Below are 25,320 nucleotides of genomic sequence, written 5' to 3'. Positions count from 1 at the left end.
TCTCAGGGTGGAAGCAGTGTGGCAGAACAGCCCACTTCCAGTGTTCCTTCTTACTGGTCGATGTCTTTGCATTTAGTAATTCAACTATCAATTTTAGCTATTTAAATACATTACAATTTACAGGTGAAAAAAACTTAAGGGTGAGCAGTTAAACAACGTGCTCAACACCACCTAGTGGATAACAATGATTGATAGGTTTTAAAGTTAGTTCTGTCAGACAACAAAGCCCACATTTAAAAAACGCTAAGCTATACTCTGAATGTTGAAGCCAGGGAGGGTCCACGCCCAATAATTTTCAAAATGTGGTCGCCAGAGTTGTAAAAAATGGAGGTGCTCATTGTGTGGCGAACTCAAGCAGGTAGGCGCTGGGCCACCCACCCCTGCTAAACACCAAACTGTAAATAAACAGTTCACATTTAGAGTACTTCCTGTGTGCCAGGAACTGGTTTAAGCATTTTAACTACACTAACTCATTTCAATCTAACAAGTAAAATAGTTACTATTATTATTGGCTATTAATATTAAGCCTATTAAGCTGATGCTTAAAGGTTAGGTAATCCAGCCAATATCTCAGAAGTGGTGTTGCCAGATTAGAATCCAAGGAGTCCCTCGCTTTTAATGACGATCCTACCAAAAGTTCCTTGCCCAATAAAATGTTTGAATATTACTAATGCGGCCCAAGTTGGAGGGACAGGGCCCAAAGATGCGAAAGTATGTTCCTAACACACTCAGCTAAATAATAGAACAGGCTCTTGCAACTCTCAACTCTATCTGTGGTCCCAGGACACTGAGGGGCTCATCTTCTCATGGCTTCATCTCAGCTCCACTGTGCGTTTCCCTTCTCTGCCTGGAGTCTCCAGAGCAGCCTGGGACTTGGCAGCAATGCGGGAGGGAGGAAAGCCGCACTGTACCAGGAATGAAGAGGGTCTCTGTCAACAGTAGGGCGGAATTTGAAAAGCGCTAACCTTGAGTTTAGAGCGAAGCTAGCTAGTGCTAGGGATAGTGGGGTGCCCATTCCGCCGAGGGCGCGGGACAGCGAGGACAACCACGCCTTGCCAACCAAAGGCGACCTCACAGCGTTCCTTGGGGTCGCGTCGACGGGTTCCGCAGTGGCAGGCGGCGAGAGTCACAGAATTCTCCGAAGCCAGTCGCTCCATTTCCCTTTCACTCCAGCCACGCCCCACTTCCCGGGGACCTAAAAGCCTCGGGAACACTCCTATTGCATTAATGCCGGCGTGTCCTCGCCTTAGCCCCGGGCGCACCGCCTTCCAGCGCAGGAATGACAGTGGCCAAAGGTCGGGAGGCGCCGGGATCTTTTGGCCAATCAGGGGCCACGTTCACCTGCGCTCTCTTCCCGCCCCGCCCCCAGTATCCATGGAAACACCGCAAGTGTCTACTCCGAGACCCGGGACTTCCGTTTCGGTCCAGCAGGGCTGCGGCCATTGTTGGTGTGGACCGAGTGTTTTGGTCATCCCGGTCCACTCTCTCAGGTTCCGTTAAGTGACGTGAACTCTCGGGAGGACTGAGCCAGAAGCGGACAAGAGTAGGACGAGCTGTGTTTGAAGGAAGAGTGGCAGAAAACGAGGGTCCGGGACTGAGAAGCGACTCGGGTTTCGAAATCCCGGAGACACCCTTGTAGGTGGGTACGTCACGGCTTCGCTCCCACGTTAAGACTGAATAAAGGCAAGGAGAGGAGGGCAGAAGTAGTTTGGACCCTCGGGTATGGGTGCCCGGCGTTCGGTTCTAGGGCAGAGTTCCGGCCGGGATCTGGATGAGCAGCGGAGGCCGCGCGAGTCTTCGCTGCAGGAGCGCAGGTTCCGCAGATCTGTGGCCGAGACCCGGAGACCCAGCTCCTAGAGAACCGTTCGTGTGTCTCGTTCTCTGTTGTTTGCACTCGAGCAGCCCGTGACGCGTTGGGGGAGCCCAAACCTGGCCTGCTCTTGGGACACGCATGAAACGTTTTTCATCTAGAGAAAGACGGCTCTTAACTAATTGCTTATCATTTGCCCAGGAACCTACCTGTGATCAGCAAGGAAGGACTAGGGTGACAAAGGCTCATGCCCCCATTTTACAGGTAAGGAAACGGAGGCCTTGGAGATGTACCAGTTTGGTCCTCTTTAAAGTTCTACAAGTGCTTGATGGCAGAGTTGAGACTGATCAGGACCTGGGAGCCCCAGTTCTGGGCTACTTCTCTAAGACTCCAGGTACCTTAAATCCAGCATTCCTGTTTAACAAGTAGGGGAAGACAGTGGAATGATTTTCTACTTAAACTGAACAAAATAAGAAAAAAATACCTTGAGAATAGATACTATTTGAGTGTGCTGCTGCTTTTCTGTTAGTAGTAGTAGTAATAATAATCATCTCAATAAATAAATGAGTTGTAGCCTTTGAAGTTTCTAGAGGGTGGGAAATAAATCCCATGGTGCCAGTGTTCATAGCTCTCGTTTCTGGTCGTTGAAGGGAAACAAAAACATAGGCTTCTTTTTGACCTCTTGTTAGGAGATTTGTGGGTCATACCCAGTTAGTGTATGGGGAATTTAATGAGTTTGGGAATTTAAAGTCATACCCAGGTTTTCAATTCCCCATTTCGTCCTCAGTTCAGCCATCTCAGCACTCAACCCTTCCCCAGAAGAGGAGCACAAAGGAGGAAGGAATGTACACTGCTTTCCTCATAGTCTGATCCCAGGTGAGGATGATTGTCTTTTCTCATTTCTAAAATGTCCCTGCATTCTCCATGGGTGGAGGAGGCAGTGGAAGTGGCATTGAAGATGGATGGACTGCACAGAAAATGTTCCTCACTTGCCTGAGAAAATTTTGAGCATGCAGGCGTGACCTTGCCCCACCCAGTGTCTTCTTCCTACATTTACTCATTCATTCAGTCACTCAAGTCTAACGTATAATTCATACTGTTCTTGGTGTTCTGAGATAAAGAAATATAAGAATGTCATAGCCAAGTGCAGTGGCTCATTCATGCCTGTAATCTCAGCGCTTCCGAGGCCAAGGTGGGTGGATCACGTAGGTCATGAGTTTGAGACCAGCCCGGCCAACATGATGAAACCTCGTCTCAACTAAAAATACAAAAATTAGCCAGGCATTGTGGCAGGCACCTGTAATCCCTGCTACTCAGGAGGCTGAAGCAGAATTGCTTGAACCCAGGAGGCTGAAGTTGCAGTAAGCCAAGATGGCACCACCGCACTCCAGCCTGGGTGACAGAGGGAGAATCCCTCTGAAAAAATAAAAAAAAAATGTCTTCACATTGAGGGGAATAAACTGTATGAGATTAGTATAAAAGGCACTTAAAACACAGCAAGAGGAACTCAGATTTGAACAATTATGAGTAGGAAGATACCATTCTAAACAGGAAAGCCATCATTTAGATTCATTTAGGTACAATTTAAGGGAACAAATAAGGAAACCAGGCTAATGACAGGGAAGTGTAATATGAATGTATAAAGCCACATTGTGGAGGGCAATTAATGTTTAAATTTGTAATTTATTCTTGTGCATCTCTTCACACATATTGACAGAGACATTGTTGACCTTTGGGTGAATTTACTTGTAGTCTTTTATCTAATACTTATCGTATGTATGTACTCACTAGCCTGTACAAATACTGATAGGTATGTATACATGCTCATACACATGTAGAAATATACACATATAGGCATATGTGCCCATATACACATATGTATATAAAGAGATTAGTATATATAAAACATTAAATTAAAAAATTTGAGTCATGACAGCTAGGCTCCATGAGGGCAGGTGATGTACCTGTTATATAGAACTGTACCATGCATTTACTAAGCACTCAAGAAATATTTACTGAATGTATGAATAGCTGTTATTTGTATAAATTTTTCACTTAACATATAATGAGCATTTTTCCAAGCATGTTTTGGTAGCATGAGTTTTATTGACTCCATACTGTTCCATTCTAGATATATACTATGCTTTATTTAAGTTTGCTTTTTTTTTTTTTTTTTTTTTTTTGAGATGGAGTCTTGCTCTGTTGCCCAGGCTGGAGTGCTGTGGCATGATCTCAGCTCACTACAACCTCAGCTTCCTGGGTTCAAGCAATTCTCCTGCCTTAGCCTCCTGAGTAGCTGGGACTACAGGTGCACACTGCCACGCCAGGCTAATTTTTTTGTATTTTTGGTAGAGACTGTGTTTCACCATGTTGCCCAGGCTGGTCTCAAACTCCTGAGCTCAGGCAATCTGCCCACCTTGGCCTCTCATTAAGTTTGCTTTTATTGGGGAAAATTTAGTATTTCCCAATATTTTCTTGTTATAAATATAATAAATATTCTAATACAGAATTTGTTAAGTATATGTCTTTTTATTTTCTCAAGATAAATTCTGAGGAATAGAAAAACAGAATCAAAGAATATAAGTATGTTTCAGGCTTTTGAAAAAACTCAAGTTCTCTTTTAGAAATGTTACATGAACCTTAACTCCTACAACCATTTGATAAATGATTCTGTCTTACTGAGTCTTTACCAGCATTGAGTGTTAATTTTTAAATTTTGCCTTGATTTGCATCCTTTTAATCCTTAGTAGGGTTGACTTTTTTACATATATTCATTGACTCTTTGTATTCCTTCTTTGATTAATTGCCTTTTTATATACATCACTGTTTTCCTACCGAAGTTTTTGTTTCCATTTGATAGTAGATATTCTTGTATGTAAAACATATAGACCATTTGTCATATGCTCTAAATATTTCTCCTAGTTTATCATTTGCCTTTTACTTTAAGGACTTGTTTATATGTTTTAAATTTGCATAAAATGAAATCTTATTTCTTTTACTTATTTAGTTTTGTGCTTTGAAATCTGTTCTTCATTTCCAAATTTAATACATAATTTCTTTTCATTTTCTGTTTCTTGTGTGAAGTATTTTAAAATCTTAATTTTTTTTTTTTTTTTTTTTGAGACGGAGTTTCGCTCTTGTTACCCCAGGCTGGAGTGCAATGGCGCGATCTCGGCTCACTGCAACCTCCGCCTCCTGGGTTCAGACAATTCTCCTGCCTCAGCCTCCTGAGTAGCTGGGATTACAGGCACACGCCACCATGCCCAGCTAATTTTTTGTATTTTTAGTAGAGACGGGGTTTCACCGTGTTGACCGGGATGGTCTCGATCTCTTGACCTCGTGATCCACCCGCCTTGGCCTCCCAAAGTGCTGGGATTACAGGCTGAGCCACCGCCTTAATTTTTAAATCTTATCAAGAATTTATTTTGATGTGAGAAATTACAGAATTTAAACCTTCTTTTTACTTCCTACATATTTAGTTTTTCCACTAACATTTATCTTCTCCATTGACTGTGGTGCTACCTTTTCATATACATATACATATACATATACATATACATATACATATACATATACAAAGATTACTTTTGAAGCTGTCCTCTTTTGTCAACCCTTTTCTCAATTCTTATACTTGTATCAGAGTGTTTTTATTGTTGTTCCTTTATGTGTAGCGCATTTGATAGGCAATGAAGAAGAATGTAGTCTTTCTTTTTCACTCAATGAAGATAAAAAGGAGAGAGGATGGCTTTTTCCACAGAATAATATGATGATGACTGCCATTTTGGACCAAAAGATGTAAAAGGCACATGTAATAAGTTTTAGATAATAAACATATTAACCTTTCATTATGTTTAAATCAATATAGCACATTGGTCATAGTATAGACTCTAATTTCACTACCTAAGCTTGTTGTATGTCTATCACTTCTTAATACTGTGAACTAGATTGAATTATTTAGCCAGTCTTTCATCTTTATAGTGGAGAAATAACAGCTACTGTGTAGGGCTGTTAAGAATGTTAAATAAGATCAGACATGTAAAATTAACTTAGAACAGTGCTAGACATAAAGAACTCACAATTATTGCATTAAGTTAGCTATTATTTGAAATATAATGCCTATCTGAAATAATTCTTTTTAGTCACTAAAACATAAGATTGAGACAGAGAATCAAGCTTAATTTTTGTGGGGGGGGGCAGATGTCATCATTTGTCACAACTTCATTAATTGAATAAGCCATCTTTCCCCCACAAATTTGATGTAACCTTTGTCATGTGTAAAATGCACTGTTGTACTTGTGTCCATTTCTGGATTCGTAGCCATTTCTGTTGATCTTCTCTGCTCCCATGTCAAGCCATGTTACAAATTACAGAGTCCTTATTAAAGTTTTAGTATGCCATTGAATCAGCCTCTCCTCATTATTCCTCTTTCAAAATGATTTTCTTGGAAAAGCATTTGAAAATCAGTTTGTTACAGCTCCTCCACCCCCACATCAAAATCAAGATTAATATCTTGATTTAATCCCCTTGAAAAGAGATAAGTTTAGTTAGAACAAAATTATATTTATTTCTGCTAAGATTGAGCAGAGTATTCTTGTTTCTTCAACCCTATTTTTTTGTGCATTTTTTTTTTCTTTTGAGACAGAGTCGTCTTGCTCTGATGCCCAGGCTGAAGTGTAGTGGCACAGTCTTGGCTCATTGCAACCTCCACTTCCCAGGTTCAAGGGATTCTTGCACCTCGGTCTCTCAAGTAGCTGGGATTACAGGTGTGAGCCACCACGTCTGGCTAATTTTTGTATTTTTAGTTGAGATAAGGTTTCACCATGTTGGCCAGGCTGTTCTTGAACTCAAGTTATTCACCTACCTTGGCCTTACCCAAAGTGCTAGGATTATAGGCATGAGCCACCATGTCTGGCTCCAATCCTATTTTTAACACTGAAAATTCTAAAACTATATATAGTTTCTAAGTATTTTTGGTAAATGTATTTTTAGGAATTTATATTCTTATTGCTATTGTAAATTTCATATAAAAATAATTTATAATTATTACTTATATGTCTGAATGCTTTTTCTATACTCTTAGATTTTATGTAATTTGAACTTTATTGTGATGTATTTCATAAAACCAAAAGACTATATGAAAACATATATATACAATTTAAAATATAACAACATGGATACCCACCATTGAAATCAGCATATACTTTTTTTTCTTTTTAAGACAGACTCTCACTTTCTCTCCCAGGCTGGAGTGCAGTAGCACAATCTCAGCTCACTGCAACCTCCACCTCCCAGGTTACATTTCTATTTTTTGTAGAGATGGGGTTTCGCTATGTTGGTCAGGTTGGTCTTGAACTCCCAGCCTCAAGTGATCTGCCTGTCTCAGCCTCCCAAAGTGGTAGGATTGTAGGTGTAAGCCACCATGCCCAGCTTAAATCAGCATAAACTTTTAAAAGCCAGCTGATGACTCCAGAATTTGTTTCCCACTCCTTTCCTAAAGGAGCAGCCGTATCTTTTTTTCTTTTTTTTTTTCTTTTTTTTTGAGACGGAGTTTCGCTCTTGTTACCCAGGCTGGAGTGCAATGGCGCGATCTCAGCTCACTGCAACCTCCGCCTCCTGGGTTCAGGCAATTCTCCTGCCTCAGCCTCCTGAGTAGCTGGGATTACAGGCACACGCCACCATGCCCAGCTAATTTTTTATATTTTTAGTAGAGACGGGGTTTCACCATGTTGACCAGGATGGTCTCGATCTCTTGACCTCGTGATCCACCCACCTCGGCCTCCCAAAGTGCTGGGATTACAGGCTTGAGCCACCGCGCCTGGCCCCGTATCTTAAATGTTGTTATTCCTTAGTTTTTTTTCCCTGTTATTTTAACTACATACACATTTCTAAACAAAATTGTTTAGTTTTTCACATTTTTGAACACTATATAAATGGAATCACTATATATTCTTCTGTGAATGGGGTCTTTTGCATAATGTTAACTTTTACAATGCATCCATGCTGATTCATGTAGGTTGTAGTTCATTTTCACAGCTGTGTACTATTTCATAGTATGAACAACTTATCTTTTCTACTGTGGTTGGACTTTTTGGCTTGTTTTGGTTTTTTACAGTTACAGGATTTATTATGCTCTAATTGTTCTTGTACAGATCTTTTGGTATATACGTGTAATCTCTAGTTTATAATTCTAGTAGTAGAATTTCTGAGATCATGAATTCCCTTATAATTGCTAATAGTTTTCAGGTGATTTTCTTGGATCTCTCAGATATGCAGTTATATCCTCTACAGATAATTTTGTCTAGTTGTATTGTCAGGTGTTTTCATAGTAGTAGTTTAAAAATTGTGGAACTGCAGTATCCTTGTTAAGTTTCCAGTTTTAATTAGAATGATTTTAATGTTTTACCTTTGGGTTTAAGGTATGCTTGTGTGCCTTTTACTTTGTTTTGTTTTGCATGCTTTGTAGTTTTAAATGAAGGATGCATGTTGAATTTTAAGAAGTATACCTTTTGGCATCCATTAAAATAATCATACGGCTTTTCTTATTTGATGTTATTATAAAAGTTTAAAGTTAATAGCTTTCCTAATTTGAACCTGCCTTTACTTTCTGGAGTAAACTACCGCTTTACCATGCTATAATATGCTTTGGTATTACAATAGATTGAATTTTCCAAAGATGGCCATACTTATAATTTATGCTATTTTCATGCTCTTCTTATAATATGACTGACACTGTTTCCACTGAAAGGTGGGGTCTTTGTTCTGCCCCTTTCAAGTATAGCCGTGGCTTCTGATTGCCTCATCAGTGGAGTACAGCAGAAGTGATAGGATGTGACCTCCAAGGCTAAGTCATAAAAAGAATGCAGCTTTTGCTTGCCTTTCTTTCTTTTGGGAAACTTGCACCATGTTGACAGATAGTCCCCACCACTTGAAAGGACCACATGGAGAGAAACATATCTCTCATCAGCATTTAGACCAGCCTGCCAGTCATGTGAGTTAGCCACCCTGGAATTGAATCTTTCTTCTCAGTCAAGCCTTTTGATGACTGCAGATCCAACAACTCAACAATCTTGTGAGAGATTCTAATTTTACTACTATAGTTTTGGTGATATGTCAGTATCTGGTAGTCTTCCTGTTTGGTTTACTTGTCTTTACCAACTTATTTCCTTCCTTGTCAGTTTTAAGGAAAAGAAGTCTATTGTGTTCCTCAAAATAGCCATCTGGAAATTTGACTGGAATGTATTGAATTTAAGTTACTCCATCCAAGAGCATGGAAGCATGCTTCTCCTTTTATTTAGATAATCTTTCTTCTTTATTGGAATTTAGAAGCTTTCGTCAAAGAATTCTTTGTATTCTTGGTTAAGATAGGTTTTTTTTTTTTTCTGGTGTGAATGGTATCTTACTTTCTAGTAGTTGATTACTAAATAAGTTAAGCCATTTCTTTATTGTATCTGTTTTTTGTTTGTTTGTTTTGCTGAACTCTCTTAACTTATAGTTTATTGTATACTCTTGGTTTTTTTAGGTAGATGGCCATAACTATAAAATAAGGACATTTTATATTTTTGCTTTTAATCCTTATATTTTTTAATTCTTTTTCTTATAGTATTTGCCAGGATCTCTAATGCTGTGTTGAAAGCAGCAGTGATGGTGGTCATTCTTGTTACCAGTGTAAAAGGAATATATGAAATTTCTCCATTAAGCTTAAAGTTCTTGATATTTAACCTTTGCCACTTTAGGGAGTTTATGTTTTTCCTCTGGTTTGCTAAAAATGTTTTTAAGACAATATATGGATGTTGAACTTCCTGAACTTTATCTCACATGGTTTTTCTGCATCAGTTGAGATTATCATGGATTTCTTCTGTTGTCTATTGATATAGTGAATTATGTTAATAGGTTTTTCTCATGTTGAACAATCCCTGCATTCCTATAATAAACTGTCTGATCATGATGCATATATTCGATATATTACTGAATTTAATTAGCTAATATTTTATTTAGGATTTTTGAATATTTACACAATTTACAAATGAGCCTGTAATTTAATTTTATTTATATTGTTCTTATCTGGTCTTGGAATCAAAGATTATGCTAGCTACATGAAAAAAGTTGGCAATTTTCACTCTCTACTTTTGAAAACGTATTGTGATAGTAATTAACTTAATTACGTGTTTGATAAAACTCAACTATAAAACTGTTAGAACCTTTGGATTAGGGAGAGAGAGGAAGAGTGTGGCTACTGTTTTAATTTAGTACTTACTAGTCTATATAATTTTTTTGTCTTTCGTATTTTTTGCCATATATTATTTTTTGTACTTTACTGGGAATTGGTCCCTTTATTTAGGTACATATTTCTGTATATTTGCATGTAGCTCATAAATATCCTTATATATATAGTTCACAACACCTTTGCATCATTGAAAAATCTTGTCTGAAATTATTTTCCCATTTTGCCCTGGTTTTTTTTTTTCATAACTGTCTTTTTGAAAATCTGACTTTCACTGATCTGACAATAAATTTTTAAGAGCATCTTTTGGCTTCATGCATTTTCTCAATCATTTGTTTCTTGTATCTTTCACTTCCACTTCATTCTTCTTTTTTGAAGTTTGCTATTTTTTTTAAATGGGAGATAGTTTCTCTTTTTTACATTCCTGAGTTGAATGCTTTATTTCTACACATTTTTTTAACGTTTATTTTAGCATTAGGGGTATCTATGCAGTTTTGTTATATAGATAAATTGTGTGTCATGAGTGTTTGGCATTCAAATTATTGTGTCAGCCAAGTAAAGCATAGTACCAGATAGGTCGTTTTTTGATCCTCTCTTTCTCCTCTCTTTAGCCACCTTCAAGAAGGCCCTAATGTCTGTTGCTCCCTTCTTTGTGTCCATGTGTTCTCAATATTTAGCTCCAACATATAAGTGAGAACATGCAGTATTTGGTTTTCTGTTTCTGCATTAGTTCACTTAGGATAATGGCCTACAGCTCCATGCATGTTGCTGCAAAGGACACAATTCTGTTCTTTTTTAATGCTTGTATATTTTCCACGGTGTATGTGTACCACATTTTCTTTTTCTAGTCTATCGTTAATGGGCATTTAGGTTGATTCCATGTCTTTGCTATTGTGAATAGTGCTGTAATGAACATACGCATATTCACTGTCTTTATGGTAGAACAATTTATATTCCTTTGGGCATATACCCAGTAATGGAATTGCTAGGTATGGTAATTCTGTTTTAAGTTCTTTGAGAAATCGCCACACCACTTTCCACGTGGCTGAACTAATTTACATTCTCACCAGCAGTGGATTTAAGTATTCCCTTTTCTCTGCTACCTTGCCAGCATCTTATTATTTTTTGAATTTTTGATAATACCCATCTGACTAGTATGAGATGGTATCTCACTGTGGTTTTGATTTGCCTTTATCTGATGATTAGTGATGTCGAGCATTTTTTCATATGCTTGTTGACTGTGTGTATGTCTCCTTTTGGAAAGTGTTTGTGTATGTCCTTTGCCTACTTTTTAATGGGGCTGTTTTTTGCTTACTTTGTTTAAATTCCTTATCAATTCTGGACATTAGATCTTTGTCACATGCATAGTTTGCAGATATTTTCAATTCTGTAGGTTGTCTATCTACTCTTTTAGTTTCTTTTGCTGTGTAGAAGCTCTTTAGTTTAATTAGGTCCCATTTGTCAATTTTTGTTTTTGTAGCAATTGCTTTTGGTGTCTTCGTTATGAAATCTTTGCCAAGTCCTATGTCCAGAATGGTATTCCCTAGGTTATCTTCCAGGATCTTTGTAGTTTTAGGTTTTCATGGAAGTCTTTAAATCATGTTGAATTGATTTTTATGTACTGTATAAGAAATCCCTGCTCCATTTATTGAATAGGAGTCCTTTCCCCATTGCTTGTTTTTGTCAACTTTGTTGAAGATCAGATGGTGCTAGGTGTCAGGCAATTTTTTTTCTGGGCTCTCTATTCTGTTCCATTGATGTATGTATCTGTTTTCATATCAGGACCCTGTTGTTTTGACTACTGTAGCTTTTGAAGTCAGGTAACATGATGCCTCCAACTTTGTTCTTTTTGTGTAGGATTGCCTTGGCTATTTGAGCTACTTTTTGGTTTCATAGGAATTTTAAAATAGTTTTTTTTTCTGATTCAGTGAAGAATGTCATTGGTAGTTTGATAGAAGTAACACTAAATCTGTATATTGCTTCAGTGTGGCCATTTTGATGATGTTGATCCTTTCTATCCCATGAGCATGGAATGTTTTTCCATTTGCATATGTCGTCTCTGATTTCTTTGAGCAGTGCTTTGTAATTCTTGTTGTAGAGATCTTGCACCTCCCTGGCCAGCAGTATGCCTAGATATTTTATTATTTTTTGTGGCTATTATAAATGGGATCACATTCTTGATTTGGCTTTCAGCTTGGCTGTTGTTGGTACATAGAAATGCTACTGATTTTTATACATTGGTTTTGTATCCTGAAACTTTCCTGAAGTTGTTTATTAGCTGAAGGAGCTTTTGGGCAGCAACTCTGGGATTTTCTAGGTATAGAATCATATCATCTACAAACAGAGATAATTTGACTTCCCATCTTTTTATTTGGATGCCTTTTATTTCTTTGTGTTGTCTTATTGCTCTGGCTAGGACTTCCAGTACTCAGTACTGTGTTGAATAGGAGTGGTGAGAGTGGGCATTTTTGTCTTTTTCTGGTTCTCAAGATGAATACTTTCACTTAGTCAGTTTAATGTTAGTCTAGCTGAGTTTTTTAGTGTTTTTTTCTTTTTTAGACAGTGTCTTGCTCTGTCTTGCAGGCTGGAGTGCAGTGGTACAGTCACAGCGCATTGCAGCCTCGACCTTCCAGGCTCAATGGATCCTCACACCTCAACCTCCTGATTAGCTGTGACTACAGGTTTGTGCCACCATGCCTGGCTAATTTTTGTATTTTTTGTAGAGACAGGATTTCTCCATGTTGCCCAGGCTAGTCTCAAACTTCTGGGCTCAAGTGATCTGCCCACTTTGGCCTCCCAAAGTGCTGGGATTATACTTGTGTGCCACTCTGCCCAGTTGCTCTAGCCATTTTTGTTTCCTTCAAGTATTTCATTTGGATCTTGCAAATATTTTTATGTAATTATTGTCATTATTATGTTTAGATTTTTAAGAAAAAACAGTCAAGACTTGTTGTTATATTTTCCTTTTAAATCCAAAGGTTACTTAATAATATGTTACTTGGGTTTCAGAAGTGCGGACTTTAAAAATTCTGTTGTTAATATTTTCAAGTGTTATTACATTGTAGCTAGAGAATATATTCTCGATTATGTTGATGCTTTAAAATTTATCATGCTTTCTTTTCTGGGCTAATACATGGTCTATCTGATAATACTACTATGTATTTATGAAAATAATGTGTATTTTGATGGTGTAGAGTTCAACACAGATAAAATAACTGAAGCTTATTATTTGTGGTAGTCTTCATATTATTGGGTTTTTTTTTTTGTTGTTTGTTTGTTTGCTTGGTCTATAATTTTTTGAGAAATTTATTTTGGATATTTTTTCTTACTCTTCATATAAAAAACGTTTTTGTTCCTTATGGTATTTCTGCCATAAATTTTCCTCATCTGTAATTAAGTTTGCTATTTGAGTTTTCTTTTGATTCATATTTTGTGGCATATCTTTTTCTATCCTTGTATTTTTAAATATCTTTCTTTTTAGTGTATCTCTTCTAAACCACATGCTAAATCTTATTTTTTAATCTTTGAGTCTGTCTTTTAATTTGTGGGATTAAATTATTTAAATTTATTATAACTGTTACGTTATTTTTTCCATCATTTTCTTTTTTATTTTCTGTTTTCCTTTAGAGCAAGCTGTCTTCTGTTTTTTTGGGTTCTTATGATGACTGTGCTTAACTTAAAACCCACATTGACTTGTATTTACCCCTACTGACTTTTTAAAGTGTACTAATATCTAGGTCATATTTTTGATAAGACATGGACTTTAGCACAGCCTTATGTCCTGCTCTTTTTCCCTTCATGTTTGTATTGTCAAGAATTGTAGTTCAGATATATAAGAACTGATATACTTTCTATGTCTCTTTTTTTCTTTGCTCCTATTTTTTTGTTTTGTTTTATAATAAAAATAAACTTTACCAAGGTACCTGATCACCTTTCTTGTCATATCTCATGCAGCCTTTCCTGGATTTATCTTCTTAATTGACTTGTTAGAAAAACAGGTAAGTGTATATATTTTAAATATATTTAGGTTATTTATTAAAATAATAGAAACTATGTGAAATTGAAATCAGCATAGATGAAAAGGTGGAGATGAGAAGAAATCAAAGCATAAAACTATCAGTCAATCTAAGAGACAGGAAAGGAAGAATTTTTTAAAATCATATGTTAGAAATAAGTCAATATTAGTAATCACAGTAAATGAACATGAATAAGATAACTGAGTCATACTGATTGGATGAAAAGCAGAAATCTTGCTCTATGCTCTTTACAAGATACCTATTTAATGTCACAATAAAAGGTCAGTCATGTTAAATAATGGTAAAGATCCATCAAGAAGATGTATTAACCATGAACTAATATGTAGCTAAGAATGCGTTTCAAATTGCATACAGCAAAATCTGACAATAACAAGAAGGAATCAAAACTCCAGATGTATAGAGAATGATTTTAACTGACCTTTCTTGAAAAGGACCTTAAAGAAAACTTATAATAATTGGAGAGAGCTATGAGAAGACAAAAGAGATACCAAGTTTATATAATATTGTTGGGTGGTTACTTATATACCAAAAGAGGAGTGGAAAATCAGCAAACCCCTAGGAGAAACAGTACATCCTCGCTGGTAAAGGAAATGCAACAAGAATGAACCTGGACATTGGTTGTGCCAGAAAATAAGGAAGATCTCAAACGCTAAAAAAAGGTTATATTACACACCCAGGAGCCAACCTGAAGGGATTCCCGCTAGTCTAAGATGAGAGAATCTTGCACATCTAAAAGAAAAATTATTGCAATTTAATTGCAACCCATCCAGTATGTAAGAATCAATGAGTTTATGAAAACACTGAAAAGCAATACAAATCTCATTGTTCCTAGTTAGTGATTGCTTTGCCCCATCTCATACTCTGAAAATTGATTTTTAAAAGAGAGTAAGCTGAGAGGTAAACATTTTATCTTGTCCTTTTCTTTAGGACTACATTTCAGAGTAACCAGAGTATTTGTAATGGTGGGTTTTTCATTATATAAGAATTATAGCATATATATGCACAAGGAATGGTAGAATTATAGAATTAGACAACCAATTTATAAAACCTAATGAAGTCACAAATCTAGGAAATGATCATTTACTGTTAAAACTTTTAGTTAAAGGTTTAAGAGAATGTTGGAATGGAAGGACTGGGCTGACAGCACCTGAAGCCATTGTTCAGTTTAGCTAACTGAAATGTACTATAGGAAGTAAACAGGCAGGCATTCTTTTTGGAAAACTGTAGTTAAGTCTCTGGGGTAAAAGAACCAGCTAACAGTGGCCAGGTGCGGTGGCTCACATCTGTAATCCCAGCACTTTGGGAGGCCAAGGCGGCTGAAGCACTAGGTCAGGAGTTCGAGACCAGCCTGGCCAACATGGTAAAACCCCATCTCTACTAAAAAGACAAAAAATTACCTAGGATTGGTGATGGGTACCTATAATCCCAGCTACTCAGGAGGCTGAGGCAGGGGAATTGCTTGAACCCGGGAGGCAGAGGTTGCACTGAGCCGAGATCTAGCCACTGTACTCCAGCCTGGGCAACAGTGTGAGACTCGGTCTCAAAAAAAAACAACAAAAAAGAACCAGCTAAGAGGAAGTGAATAAAGAACTTAAACACCACAAGAAAATAATTAGCCATATCACTTTCAACCCTTCATAATTCATTAGTTTGGAGTATATCTCTTGTAAGTAGTATGCCACTTTATTTTAAAACTCAATTTTAGTATCTTTTTTTCTATCAATAAGTTTACTTGTCATCTTAGTTTATTGTTCATATAATTCTTTACGTTTTCTGTTTAGATTTATTATACTTACTAATTTTGAATATAGGTGTCTTGCTTTTATTGTTCCATTGGGGGAAAATATTTGTAACATATTTTTTAAAGTATTTTCAAGGGACATTTTGTAGCATTTTTTCGTAAACTGAAATACAGATGCCTGACAATTTCACTTCTAGAAATTTATCATATAGAAATATATCTATCCTTTGGGAGGCCGAGGCGGGTGGATCACGAGGTCAAGAGATCGAGACCATCCTGGTCAATATAGTGAAACCCCGTCTCTACTAAAAATACAAAAAATTAGCTGGGCATGGTGGCGTGTGCCTGTAATCCCAGCTACTCCGGAGGCTGAGGCAGGAGAATTGCCTGAGCCCAGGAGGCGGAGGTTGCGATGAGCCAAGATCACGCCATTGCACTCCAGCCTGGGTAACAAGAGTGAAACTCGTGTCTCAAAAAAAAAAAAAAAAAAAAAGAAAGAAAGAAAGAAATATTACAATAGAAATAATGATATATTTAAGAGAATTGTTTTGCTATATGTTATAGCCAAGAAACTGCAAACAATCTTAACATCCATTAGTATGGGAACAGTCAAGTCTTGGACATCAGTAAAGTGAAATGCTATGTAACTTTTACAAATAACTTATTAAGTATCTATTATTGCACAAGAAATTATTCATTATTTAAAACACTAAACATTATCTCACCCAGTTTCTGAGGCTGAGAAATCTGGAAGAAGCGTAGCTGTCTCAAGGTCTCTCATGAAGTTACAGTGAAGCTGTCAGCAGGGACTGCGGTCATCTAAAGGCTGCACTGGGGCTGGATGATCCACTTCTAAGATAGTTTACTCACATGGCTATTGGCAAGATGTCTCACTTCTGAATGAAGGCAGAAGGTCCCAATTCCTCACCACAGGGCTGCCTAGGATTTTCTCATGACATGGCATATAGCTTTTCCCAGAGCTAGTGATCCAAGAGAGAGAGCAGAAAGAACCTGCAGTGACTCTTAAGACCTAGCCTCCAAAGTTGCACAATACTACTTTCTTTTCCACTTTATTTCCTATTCATCAGAAGTAACTCACTAAGTTCAGCCCATATTCAAGGAGTGGGGAATTAGGCTTCACTTCTTGAATGGAAAGGATTAAATAATTTGTGGGCATATTTTTAAATTACCACAAATAAGATAGGTCTACGTGTACTGAAGTGGAAAGTTGTACACCATATATTAAATGATCAAAAAAAAAAAGAAAATTGCAGAATTATCATGTCTTTGTTAAGAAAAAAATTAATGAAGTATGAATGTGTGCATACATGGAAGAAGTTTAGAAAGAACAGTGAAAACTGGTTATAGTGGTTATATCTTAAATTATTTGGAGGAGGGTAGGCTTTTAATTTTTACTTATATTACTTCAGTATTTTAAACATTTATGAACTTACTTTCAGTTAAAGAAATTATGTTTTTTAAATGCTTAAAATATTTTTAAAAATCCAATAACTACAGATTTTTATTGTACTTTTTATAAAATTAGAGATCAGTGAGTCAATTTATTTTCCAGACAGATACCAACTTTCACAGTTTTCAGTCCTGTAGTTTGGGTTTTTGAACATCCCAAATTTCTTTATTTATATATTTAAAGTGGATTCATTATATTTTAAATGTATTAAATTTATTTTATAAACATTGAAAACAGACCACTAGACATTTAAATATGTAGTTCTGAATTTTCTCATTCTTGAGTTATTTGTGGTTAATGTTTTATTGTTTAGACATGCATTTTCATGTCTAAACTGCATGTTTATTTTTAGTTTGGTGGTATATTTTTCAACCTTGAATATCTCAGTGCCTCTTTCCTTTGCCCTTCTTCGTTAACACATTATGACAGTATATGGACATCTCAATTGACAACCCTTCATCAAACGTTTTTAATTTATCTCACTTTTACTTAATAGGTAGGCCTAGATTTAAAAACCTCTATGATGTAACTACATAACCTTGTACAAGTAACTTAGTCTTGCTAAATGTTAGTTTGCTTGTTCATTTAGTGTGAATGATAATACCTTATTGGACTGTTCTGAGAGGAAATGAGATAACATAGCCCTATTCATGTAAGAAACATTCAGTAAGATTTAGCTGCTGCCATGATGGTGCTGCTGCTGCTGATAGTATCTGTGTTTCCTTCCATTTTATTGTAAACTCCTTAAAGTATCTGTATCCTTTATTCTTAGTAGGTACTCCATATTTTAAATTGAAATTGAGAACTAAGAATGTGTGATCAAAGAAATAAAATGAAAAATTTAAAAAGAAATAAAATGGCTTTGTCACATAACCAATTTATGATTTGTTCTTTCCACTAAAAGAAATACTTACGCAGTTTTCATACATATATTTATCTCTTCTTCATTCTCAAATGCATAAGTGTAGTAGAAAGCTACCTACAACATGGGATTTCTGTGAGGAATAACTGAAATATAGGTAAAAAACTTAGTAGTTAGTAGACAAGTGCTAGATAGGTGTTTCTTTTGATAGTGATGATGTTTGATGATTGGATATATTAGTTAGCTATTTCACTACTATTGTTATACTTCTCCTTACTTTTCTTGGTTCTCTTCTTTATTTTTTCTATTTGGCTTGCCACTTATATTATCTGCTAAATGTCTTTATCTTTATTCAACTTCTTACTTAGATTTCTTCTTCCTAGAAAGCCTGATCTTTGGCCAGATGGCAGTAACATTTGAAGATGTGACTATTATTTTTACTTGGGAGGAGTGGAAATTTCTGGATTCTTCTCAAAAAAGGCTCTACAGGGAAGTCATGTGGGAGAACTACACAAATGTCATGTCAGTAGGTAAAGTTTTCCTGTCTCAGAGGGGATAGTCAGAGTTTCTTCTTGAAACAGTTTTGCTGAGTATTTTGCTTTATTTTTTGTTTTGTATCTGGGTGTTATATTGAGGTGTTGTAAGAGATATTCTCAAAAATATTTCTTAAATCAGGTTACAAATAGAAGATAAAGCAAGACAGATTCCAGGACACCTAGGTTATATCATTAATAGGTACTTGTGATTATTAATTTTAGTTATTTTCTGCATTATCCCTAAAGCACGTATCTCCATACATAGTCAATTTTGTGTTGTCCTAAATGTTCTCTCTCTTCATGCTATTTTTATAAGTTAGCTTTTGTTGTATAACATACTATGCCAGATTGGTGGCTTAAAAACAAACTTTATTAGTTTTTATGATTCTTATTGGCTGGATGGATCGTTTATCATGGAGATATTTGGTTGTGGCTGAATGCTCTAAGATTAAGCTGGCTGGCCTGGCTCACATGTGGCGCAGTTGGCTCAGTATCAGTGGAGGTAGTGAGAATGTGTTGGCCATGTATCTCTCTTCAAACAAGCCAACCCAAAGACACTTACATGGTGGTGGTCACAGGATTTTCAAAAGCATCGAGAGAGGGCAAAAACGTTTCAAGTCTCTGCTTGTGTTACTTTTGTCATTTTCTCACTTACCAAAGCAAATTGTGTAGCCAAACATAGAGTGTGGAAGGAGAACACCGATGGTGTAGGCAAAGTAGCAAGTTAATGTAGTCATTTTTTCTCAATCTGCCACACTATTCTAGAACAGAAAAACAGGAACAATACATTTTGTTTCTTATAATTATATCCAAAATAAAGTAACCTAATTAAATCTTATCCTTTAAGACTATTTCCATGAAGCAGTTGGCATTATTCTCATTTCTAACAGTGCCTGGGTAAATAGCAGCTAAATATTTCTAACAGTGCCTGCTCAAGATACACTTGTGGAATGAATAAATAAGTGAATGAATGAATACATACATGAATGGATAAAACAAATGAATTTCAAACCCAGATGGATCAGCCAAAGTCATAACCCTTCTTTTCTACCCCCACCCACACATCCTATTACTTAGAGGTTATTGATACAGAGAGTTGAGCATTTTTCAACACAACTTTTATCTCACCATGGGATTATCTTCCTCTTCTAGGAAACTGGAATGAGAGCTACAAATCCGAAGAAGAAAAATTCAGGTATTTAGAATACGAAAATTTTTCCTGCTGGCAAGGCTGGCGGAATGCTGGCACTCAGATATATGAGATTCAGAACTATGGGGAAACTGTTCAAGGGGAAGATTCCAAAGACCTGAAACAGCAAGGTTTTTCCCAGTTTCAGGAATGGTTAATATTCTCTACACAAGCACCAGGGTATGGGAACTATGAACTAACTTTTGAAAGCAAAAGTCACAAGAACTTAAAATATAAAAACTTTATACCTTGGCAGTCCTTAGAAACAAAAACCATTCAAGACTGTGGTAGAGAAATCTACATGAGTGGTTCACATGGTTTTCAAGGGGGCAGATACCATCTTGGTATATCCAGGAAAAACCTTTCCATGGAAAAAGAACAGAAGCTCAGAGTTCAGCATTCTTATATCCCAATGGAGGAAGCCCTTCCACAATACATTGGGGTGATATGTCAAAAAGACCTGCTGAAAGATTCGATGGAAGAGAAATACTGTGGATGTAATAAATGTAAAGAAATTTATTATTGGAACTCACAGTGTGTTTTTCACAAGAGAAAGCAACCTGGAGAAAACCTCTACCAATGTTCCATCGGTAAAGCATGCTTCTCTCAGAGATCAGACTTGTTTAGACATCCAAGATGCTACATAGGTAAGAAGCTGTATGGATGTGATGAAGTCGACAGTAACTTTCATCTGAGCTCAGGAGTTCACTTTCCTCAGAGAGTTAACATAGAGGAGGCACCTTTTAATGCATGTGGTAAGAGCTTCAGCCGGATCTCTAGTCTTCACAATCATCAAAGAGTCCACACAGAAGAGAAACTCTGTAAGATTGAGTGTGATAAAGACCTCAGTAGAAATTCATTACTTCACATTCACCAGAGACTTCACGTAGGAGAGAAGCCTTTTAAGTGCAATCAGTGTGGCAAGAGTTTTAGTCGGAGTTCAGTACTTCATGTTCATCGGAGAGTCCACACAGGAGAAAAACCATATAAGTGTAATGAATGTGGTAAGGGCTTCAGCCAGAGCTCTAATCTTCGAATTCATCAGTTAGTACACACAGGAGAGAAGTCTTATAAATGTGAAGACTGTGGTAAGAGCTTTACCCAACGCTCAAATCTTCAAATTCATCAGAGAGTGCATACAGGAGAAAAACCTTATAAATGTGATGACTGTGGAAAGGACTTTAGTCACAGCTCAGATCTTCGCATTCATCAGAGAGTCCATACAGGGGAGAAACCCTATACTTGTCCCGAATGTGGGAAGGGCTTCAGTAAGAGTTCAAAGCTTCACACTCATCAAAGAGTACACACTGGAGAGAAACCCTATAAATGTGAAGTGTGTGGCAAGGGATTCAGTCAACGTTCACATCTTCTCATTCATCAGAGAGTCCATACAGGAGAAAAGCCCTATAAATGTGATGACTGTGGAAAGGGTTTTAGTCACAGTTCTAATCTTCATATTCATCAGAGGGTCCATACAGGAGAGAAGCCTTATCAATGTGCTAAGTGTGGTAAAGGTTTTAGTCATAGTTCAGCTCTTCGAATTCATCAAAGAGTCCACACAGGAAAGAAACCTTATAAATGCCATGAATATTATAAGGGATTTGATCATAATTCACATCTTCTTAATAATCATAGAAGAGAAAACTTATAAATTTAGTTAACAGCTTTAATCAAAGTTTATCCAACCTTTAAACTCTATAAATGCTGCTGGTAAGGATATCTTACAAATAACACAAGTAATATCAAGCAAGATTTACCATTTCCCCTATCTCCCACTAAGAATTATTTCCTTCAAAAAGAGATCCTTAGAAAAATCCCTATATATTTAAAATTAGTGTATTTTTCTTTACTATAAATACAATATGCAATCATAAAATAAACATTTAAGGAGAAAACTTCATCCTGTTTCATTCTAGTCTTTTTTTTCTGTGCATTTTAATGTGCATGAAATTATATTGTGTGTTCAACTTTGTATGTTCACTGACTTCAAAACATGTACTTAAATTTTGGTTTGAACTGAAACTGGCCATCCCTTAACTACCCTAAAAAATCACCAGGAAGTCACAGAAAAGATAAAAACACACAAAACTTAAAACTCAGTTTTGACCAGTAGAATTCAATTATTTATGGACAAAATCCACCTAATGAAAGATAGGAAAGCCTTGTACGACTTTGTATCTGAGATGGTGTAGCTGTCAGTTGTTATCTCTGTCAACCAGAAAACCCAGCGACTATCCTTCTGTTGCAGGGGTGCTGAACTTTGAGGTAACCACAATGCACTCATCCCTTCCCTTTCATGGTTTTTCATGCTTGTTCACAGGTTCAGAATTCAAATAAGAAGTACAGAATTTAGTTTATCTAAGGTGTGAAGGGTTTGGACAGAAGTGCTAGAAATGTAAGATACTCCATTGGTTCAGAATTAGAGATCCAAGCAGTATAATTTTATTTAATCGCAGTAGAATAGAGTGGTAATAGAGAACTATCTGCTAGGATAGCATTGAACTCAGAATTCTGTGCAACAACATACCCTGAAGCTAATTATGTAAGAAGAGAGTTTGGCCATTATAAAAATGGAATAGATTTAATAGGAATACACAGTCCTAATTATTGATACACAAATATGCTTAGGTAGTATTTCCCAAGAGAAAAAAAAAGGGGCGGGGGGGGGAGCTGCGTAGGAAAACAAGAAGGAATTGCAATACCAAAGAACAGAATACCATCCTAAAGACTTTGAAACTTATTGCCCTGAAAATTAGCTACTGCAGGCTCCAGAGGACAAGAGCGAAACTCCGTCTCAAAAAAAAGAAAAAAAAAAAAAAAAAAAAAGGAAATTTCCAAAATGTTGGTATCCTCAGTGGCATAACAGAGAACCTGAATTCATTAAAGCTAGAGTAGAAATATACAAGTAGGGGAGAGCCTCTAAAGTAAAAAGAGAAATAGGTCCAACAAAGAAGGACTTCAGGGAACTTTGAAATGCTATATCAAAACAAAAGGCAGTAAGTAAAATTAACATTGCAGAATATAAAATAATTGATAGTTAATGGGTAAACTTGATCTGATCTTAAATGTATAGGAAAAGTTATAATGAGATGGTAACTGAGAAAAAGCAGATAAGAAGATCAGAGAATGGAAGTCCAGTGTGAGAATTAAAGGTGTTTCTAAGGAAGGTGAAAGAACATTTGGAATAGAATCAATGATCGAAGACATTAAGAAACTTTTTCTGAGATAAAAGTATACAGTCACTAAATTTTAGGCAAACCCAGTATCAAAGCAACCTTAGAAACAGCTTAGAAATGAAAGCAATTTAAAGCATGCAGAAAGAAAAATTCTGGTTTTCCGCAAAACCAAAAAAGGGACGGTTGATACAGACCTCTGCAACAGTAACTCAGAAGACAATGGAACAGCACCTTCAGAATTTTGAAATTTGACAAGTTTGTTATCACTAAACAGTTTTATAACAAAAACGTCTTTCATATGTGCAGGAAACAAATATTTTTGATAAGCAAGAAAACAGTGTAGCATGTCCCTTAGAGTTCACGAATGTGGAAATCATGTTATGAAAGGACTAGTGATGAGCCCTGAAATAAATTAAACATAGAATTGTCTGAATAGTTTGCAGAATTTCACAAAATTAAATGTGCAAGAAAATGTACAAATGCTGAGTCTGGTAGGAGAGTAAGGTTGTTGGGACACCCAGTTAGGTTTTATTTTATATAAGCAGAGAATACTTGTTTTAGTATAAATTGTTTTATAATACTGCATGGGACTTACACTAAAATTTTATACATTTAAAATTCAAATTTATCTGGTCATTTCTGTTTTTATTTGCTACATCTAGCTACCCTATGGTGGGGGAGAGCAAAAGTGCCACAGTTCTGATCTTAAATAGCAGGGACTCATAACATTTTCTTTTGGACTGACAATTTCAGAAAGGTCTTTTTTGTTTTTACAGACTTAAAATTGCAACTAATAAAACTAAAAAGAGTGCATATGCCTTTCAAAATGGGAGAAGATAAAAGCAAAAAATATTCAGTCTCTATAGCAATGACTACCAAAAAATCCTCAAGAAGTTGGCCTGAAATATTAAAAGAAATGGATCAAGATGATTAAAGCCAAATGCATCCAAATATGTTCAATGCTTTATTTTAAAATGTTGAAAACAATGGGTTAAAAAGTTCTAATTACATGCTATAACAGATGAAAAGGCCATATTGCTTAGAGACCAGGTGAAGGTTTATTAGACAAACGTAAAGGAGTGCCTACAATATGTTTTTAAAGGTTAAAAATGCACTAATTTAAACTTATTAAGGTGGGTAAAAATACAAAATCATTAGTTTTCTAAACTTGTGATATTCAGAAAAATGTCAAAATGTTTGGTTTTTAATAACAAAATTTAAAGAGGAACAAATAAAAATGCTGAATGAAAATAATTTTTAAAAGGAGAAACATAAAAGAGGACTAGAGAAGTCTTAATTTTCCTGAAAGGAATGTTCCTAATTTATAGATTTATTTCAGATCTCATGGAAATCTCAACGAATTTGAGATAAAAATGTTCTAGTCTTTTAAGGAAAACAGACATTGGAGAAGGGCAAAGATGCTTATAAGAAAGTAATGATATTGCCCTAACGTATAATAAATGGTATATTGGCATATGAAGTTGTAATAATGGAGAATTTAATTGTATATTTGAATAAAAAGGATTCTAAGTCACTAAATAGCTTAGAAATATACCAGTGTATGGATTATATATGTGTACTTAACATATAGTACATATATTTGTAGAGTTCACACATGATAAAGATCTGTGAGTAGGAGGATTATTCAGTAAATCATGCTGAGATCATTATTTAACTCTAATAACACAGTAGACTTTCATGATCTTATCAGAATAAAACAATTGAATTCAAGTTTTCAAGCTGTGTTCCATGAACTTACATGTGGTTTCATGAAGACTAGTACCTTTAGAAACAAGAACTGCAAATTTAGCCCCATTTTATCTCTTCATATACAAAAATAACTTAAGATTTTATTTTTTTAAAGGAGGTTCCACTACTCTAAAATATTAAAAAATCTCTAGAGTGGATTTTTAAACACTTAGAAAAAAGATACCACATAATTAGACCACATAAAAAATTTTAAACTGTGGGTGAAAAACATGTTAGATAAAAATAGGAGATTTGTTTGCCATGATTATGACAGTATGAACTCTTTTTAATTAAGTGGACACCTAGTTTAAAAGTTTGACAAAGGATATAAACAGATTAAAGCAATGAAGTATCCTGTTTTTTTCTTCAACAAAAATGACAGTAGCCATTTTCAGCAAGAATATGGAGTAATGTTTACTTAGGTTGAGGGTAAATTGATAATGACTTTTTGGAAAAACAATTTGACTAATCCTGAGCCTTAAAATTGCTGCTACTTTTTCTATAGTAATTCTGTATCTAGGAATATAT

At 36.0% G+C, this 25,320-nt stretch overlaps 1 protein-coding gene across 8 annotated transcripts; it reads left to right on the top strand.

Annotated features, from left to right (window-relative positions):
* The first annotated feature begins 1,402 nt into the window (after window positions 1-1,402).
* On the top strand, window positions 1,403-23,849 carry ZNF214 (zinc finger protein 214). Of its 8 annotated transcripts, none has more exons than XM_074401045.1 (7): window positions 1,403-1,639; window positions 2,075-2,204; window positions 2,598-2,686; window positions 12,615-12,712; window positions 13,986-14,029; window positions 18,530-18,672; window positions 19,831-23,849. In XM_074401045.1, exons 6-7 carry the CDS (start codon window positions 18,546-18,548, stop codon window positions 21,516-21,518), a joined length of 1,815 nt encoding a protein of 604 aa, XP_074257146.1. In that variant the 5' UTR covers window positions 1,403-1,639; window positions 2,075-2,204; window positions 2,598-2,686; window positions 12,615-12,712; window positions 13,986-14,029; window positions 18,530-18,545; the 3' UTR covers window positions 21,519-23,849. The 8 variants fall into 8 exon arrangements, with proteins under 8 accessions (XP_074257146.1, XP_074257144.1, XP_074257145.1 ...); XM_074401043.1 differs by having other exon boundaries at window positions 18,526-18,672; XM_074401044.1 differs by having other exon boundaries at window positions 18,511-18,672.
* The last annotated feature ends 1,471 nt before the right edge of the window (window positions 23,850-25,320 follow it).

Source organism: Saimiri boliviensis, chromosome 6, assembly GCF_048565385.1.
Source record: "Saimiri boliviensis isolate mSaiBol1 chromosome 6, mSaiBol1.pri, whole genome shotgun sequence".
NCBI classification, from domain to species: Eukaryota; Metazoa; Chordata; class Mammalia; order Primates; family Cebidae; genus Saimiri; species Saimiri boliviensis.
The sequence above is the reverse complement of the archived record's forward strand: the minus strand, read 5'-3'. Positions and strand labels throughout refer to the sequence as shown.